The 5,335-nt window shown below is 34.0% G+C and overlaps 1 protein-coding gene across 1 annotated transcript in view; it reads right to left on the reverse strand.

The window, feature by feature from the left end:
* Nucleotides 1–1,410: 1,410 nt before the first annotated feature.
* The window catches only part of LOC107740784 (far upstream element-binding protein 3-like), a gene marked incomplete at its 3' end in the record, with an annotated part of 10,746 nt that continues 6,821 nt past the window's right edge, over nucleotides 1,411–5,335 (reverse strand). Inside the window, exons 2-5 of the mRNA XM_016553289.1 lie at nucleotides 3,845–3,953; nucleotides 2,706–2,742; nucleotides 2,567–2,616; nucleotides 1,411–1,482 (exon numbers count right to left, since the gene is read on the reverse strand). Coding sequence (XP_016408775.1) covers nucleotides 1,411–1,482; nucleotides 2,567–2,616; nucleotides 2,706–2,742; nucleotides 3,845–3,953 — 268 coding nt within the window. The remainder of the gene's footprint in view (nucleotides 1,483–2,566; nucleotides 2,617–2,705; nucleotides 2,743–3,844; nucleotides 3,954–5,335) is intronic.

Here is a 5,335-nt window from a genome sequence, read left to right on the forward strand (position 1 = left end):
GAGACATTACCCCCCCCCAAAAAAAAACTATTGTGTTAGATGAGAAAAGCGCTGAATAAAAAAAGCAGCTTTTTTAAATGTTAAAATATACAGATATTTTTCAAAATGAAACTAAGAGCAAGTCACTTTCTCAGTGAGTGAGTCATTGAATAAATCACTCAACCGATTCAGATTCGCTCAGAAACGAAGCAAGTCTTTATGAATGAGTCATCGAACCATTGACTCGCTCAAAACATTCAAATGGCTGATTCATTCAGAAACTAAGCAAGTGACTGCCCAATGTGCATACTATCCATCCTAAATAGAATGTGACATTAGTAATTTTCAATACTATTTAGGGCAGATAGGGTGGATAGTATGCACATTGGGACGCAGGGACTCTCTTTTTTTCTTTTACTTGATTTGTTCAAACGGCTGATTCATTCAGAAACCAAGCAGGTGACTGTCTTAACTAATGAGTCTTTGTATCACTGACTCACTCAGTTCATTCAAATAGGTGATTCTTTTAGAAACAAAGCAAGTGATTGTCTGTCTATAAATGAGTCATTGAATCACTGACTCATTCGTATCTTTCGAAATGGCTGATACATTCGGAAACCAAGCAAGTGACTCTTTAAGAATGAGTCACTGAATCACTGACTCACTTGATTTGTTCAAACGACTGATTCATTCAGAAAACAAGCAGGTGACTGTCTTCACTAATGAGTCATTGTATCACTGACTCACTCAGTTCATTCAAATAAATTATTCTTTTAGAAACAAAGCAAGTGACTAGGCTTGTTCGAGATGCATTAGCGCTGTGCAGAACGATCGGTGTATGACATTAAAGTACCGCGAGAGCCATAATAGAGCAGACGACTCTTTATGCATTTGAATTGCTCTCGCGGTACTTTGATGTCATATAACGATCGTTCTGCACAGCGCCGATGCATCTCGAACAAGCCTACTGGTCTGTCTATGAATGAGTCACTGAATCACTGACTCACTTGATTTGTTCAAACGGCTGATTCATTCAAAAACCAAGCAGGTATATATATATCAATATAACATTATACATATTTTTTTGATAATATCTTAATATTTTCATTATTATAAAATTTTTAATTTACATTTAGGCATTTGGCAGACGCTTTTTTTTCCTTGCACCGACGCTTACATTTCATCAGTTCTTGCTTTCCCTCGGAATCAAACCCATAACCTTCTACTGTGTTGTTTTTCAGACATTTATAATCAAATATAAATCAACATTAGACAGATGCACTCAGAGGCATCTTAAAATCTGGCCTGTTGTAAACGCCACGCCACATTCGCCTCACTCTCCGAGTTCTTTTGAGGAATGACGTAAAAGTAAACGAGACAAACTTGAGGTTCGTAGAAGCAGAAAAAGGCTGTAACGCGATCAGAACGTACCACCAGCAATCTGGATCTTACAGTTGGATTCCAGCTGAATTCTTGTGATCTGTTCACCGCCTCGTCCAATGACTGCCGGACGAGAAAAACACACAGATCAGCTTATATCAGGCCAAAAACTGCATGCATACTACTTTTTATTAAAGAAGAAAATAATTAAATAAACATACAGAGTTCAGCTTCTAAAAGGCCAAAAATTGTGTGCATACTAGGATACAAGTTTTCCAGAACACAACAGTAAATGCTTATATACATATATATATATATATATATGGGCCAAAGACGTTAAGATGTCCGCATCAAAAAGTGATTTTATGTCTATAGAAACATTAAATGTGAGTAAAGTGTCTACATTTCAAATAACTTTTTTTTACGAGTAAAATGTCAAAATTTGGTTGAAATAATGTTACGTTGTCATTCAGTGTAACACTTATAGTTATGTAAAAATTCAAACAACATGCTTATTCTGACCTGTACATATTAAAATATATATAAAAGAATAAGTGAGCATATTAAATTTTATTGGGTTTTAAATGAATAAAAATTCTTACTGACAAATGGGCAAAACCTAGGATAGTGGCACATTTTTAAAAAAAAAAGTAAAATTACAGCTAATTAGTATTTGGGGGGAAAGTAATTAGTTTTTTTAATATGTCATAAATTGATTTTTGTTGTAAATATGCCTGACGAGATTGTTACACTGAATGACATTTTAGTGGGTCTCTTCTGTAAATCAGGGGAAAATGTATGATTTTTATTTTTTGCTCGGAAACACAAAAACAAAAGTGCACTTACATTAAACAGAAAACTTTTTTAAATTTTTGGGAAAAACAACAATTTAAAGCAGTATTGTTTTTATGTTTAAACCCTTTTTCGTCTTTGACCCATATATATATACATATATATATTTTTATTTATTTTTTATTTTTTTTAATTACACCAAAAAATGTAAATGCGAGTAAATCAGTATAAATCTCGGCAGGATTTGTTAGTAAAAATCTGCACACTTTTAGAGCATTCATTCATAAACTATTAAATAAAATCTAACATCACAAAGAAGCTGCATTAGATATTTCACACTAATTATTAGACTACTAAAACTCAAATGTTTGTGCAAAATCCATATCTGTTTTATGAAGTGATCCACAGTACTCACTGAATCCAACCATCTTATCAGGCACTTTGAAGTCTTCTGTTATTATAGCCCTAAACAAACACATAACAACATAATCATTACAGCTGTGCATAGAAATAGAAATAGAAATATAAGAGTTTTAATGAATTAAAGCTCTCACCTTGTACCATGTACCATTGCACCGAGCTGGTTAGCCACTTCACAGAAACAGAAGGGAAAAATACATTAGTGTTTATTACTGAAAAATACACAGAGCATCATATTACAGTCTGGCAGAAGAAGCTTCAAACCTTAGAATATGTACATGTAAAAAAAAAAATGCACATTTAAAAATGCAGTCGTAACGAATATATTATATTTCAAGTTTTGAGACAATAGAAATGCTTTGATAAAATGTTGGGGTTTAAAAGTTTAAATAAATAGTTCAAAATAATTTTAATACACTTAAATAATAGTTTAAAAACAGTAAAACGTGTTTATTGTTAATTATCATTATTTATTTATTTAACAAATAAAGTTTTAGACATTCAATGAATTGCAAATAAATAATGAATAGAAATAGCAAAATTCTAAAATATTAAAGACATGATTTGGTGAGATTCGTGACGTTTACATCCTCTATTGGTCAAATATGAATAACTACATTAATTTGCAGAAAAGTATTTTTTATATCTTTTAATATCACTCCATTGGCACTTTTAATACTGTTTGTATTCATGTTGGTTTCAGTTAAAACACGAAAATGTTCAATTTAAAAAGTGTAAGTATCAAGGATAACGCTTTTTGTTTACAAATAAGATGCATAACTAATTAATATAATAAAAATTATTAATTAATATAATAATTAATAATTAATTAACATAACTTAGGGGAGTTTCTAAGAAAACAAATTCAAAAAATATATTATGCCGAGCTACTTAATAAAGCTGTCCTTTAGTAATAGCCAATAACAATTAAGGCCAGAAAAAAAACATTGCATTAATAAATGAAAAAAAAAAAATTCTCCACAGATTTTAACTTTAACTTTCAGCCCAGTTTTTAACCATGATGTGACTCGCTGTTTCTGACGTTTCACAAGCAGTTTGAGAACAGAAGCACCAATCAATGACTCGTGCAGAAAAACGCCGTCAAAGGTCAACGCTTCATAAAGTCCTGCATTGATTTTAACCTCCGGGTTACTTCACATTTGTCCTGTATCTGCTGTATTACTCAGACGTGACTGATCGCACACTGGTGACAAAACTCATGTTGACAATTAATCATTTAGCAGACAATTCTAACCACAAAACCCCCAGGTACCTCCTTCGTCCAGCGAGCGTTTCTGCCCTCCGTAGCCGTACAGCGAGGCATCGACGACCGGAGACGAGTTATTCAGATGCTGCATCTGCTCTCCTCCCATTTTAGCAATCTGTGAGAGATCAGAGAGAAAACCACGGCCTGAAACACGCAGACAAGCTGGAGTGATCACTTAAAAACACTGCAAAAAATTAGTAAATAATTAAATACACACACACATGCATACATACATACATACATACATATATATACATATATATATATACATATATATATTTTTTTTTTCCTCCAGTGTGGTTTATGCAAAATTTGAAATTTCAAGTGCAAAAAAAATATATAATAATTTATAAATTCCTTCACATTTATGCATTAATTAGAGGTTGCTGATCAGATACAATATGGGTTTATTTTTAAAAAATTAAGTAAATACTAAGATTCTTCGCGGAATGTGAAAACATACAGATTTTGCATGCATTATGAGGGTTTAAACATGACAGCTGTCATTGCACGGGTGAAGCTGATTATGTAACGCGTTCACATGCACGTCATCGCAAATCAAACACAAGCAAGCCCTCGTTTCTATCACAGGAGAGCAAACTACAGATAAAGTGCATTGTGACGGCTGATAAACCAGCTCTGGAGCGGTGCGGTTTCCACACAGGCCTGCGATTCTGGACGAGAGCCCAGGTCTATTTTCTTCCCCGGCAGAGCTGATAAAAGCTGAATGCACAGGCGTTAGGCCTGCGCTCAAACACGAGGAGAACACTTCAAACCGGCCACAGGTGTTTTTTTTTTTTTTACAAAATGAGATTTAAGACATTATAAATTAAATGTATCCTTTTATTATTGATTTATTAATACACAACCATCCCACAAACTGACCCATATTAAACTACTATTACACAAGTGATCAAACTCGAGCTGTTACTGTAGAAAGCAGAAGACACGCAGTCTGTCGCTACAGTATCAGGCTCTTAACGGAGTATCGATCCGTCAGGCGCCTCCTTACAAGCGCCGACACTCAGGAGATTTACAATGAAGTCATTCAGAGACAACAACTCTACACTCATCTGCATTAACATCTCAAATATGTCTAAAAACTTTTATAAAACAGATAGTTCCGGTCCTTGATTCTGATTGGCTGAGCCGCGTTCGAAGCTGTTGTAAATTACTCTACAAAGTAACATACACCTTTGTTTACTTCTGTCTGTTGCTCGGCAACCACTTTGTTGCAACCACAACTGTTTCTGAGGAGCTACATTGTTTGGTGGAAGAATACTGTTTTTATTAATATCATTACACTTTATTTGCTCCGTTTTATTGTGTGATATGTATATGGAATAACTGTTTTATAAAAGCAATAAGCCCCGTGAAGCCGTGGTTTACAGTGAATTTATAACAGCTAAGGGGGTTACTCCGCTTTGTGTTGTACCTAACAACGCCCCTTAGCTGTTATAAATTCACTGTAAACCACGGCTTCACGGGGATTATTGC

The sequence above is a fragment of the Sinocyclocheilus rhinocerous genome, unplaced genomic scaffold (assembly GCF_001515625.1).
Source record: "Sinocyclocheilus rhinocerous isolate Xijiao unplaced genomic scaffold, SAMN03320098_v1.1 scaffold5755, whole genome shotgun sequence".
NCBI classification, from domain to species: Eukaryota; Metazoa; Chordata; class Actinopteri; order Cypriniformes; family Cyprinidae; genus Sinocyclocheilus; species Sinocyclocheilus rhinocerous.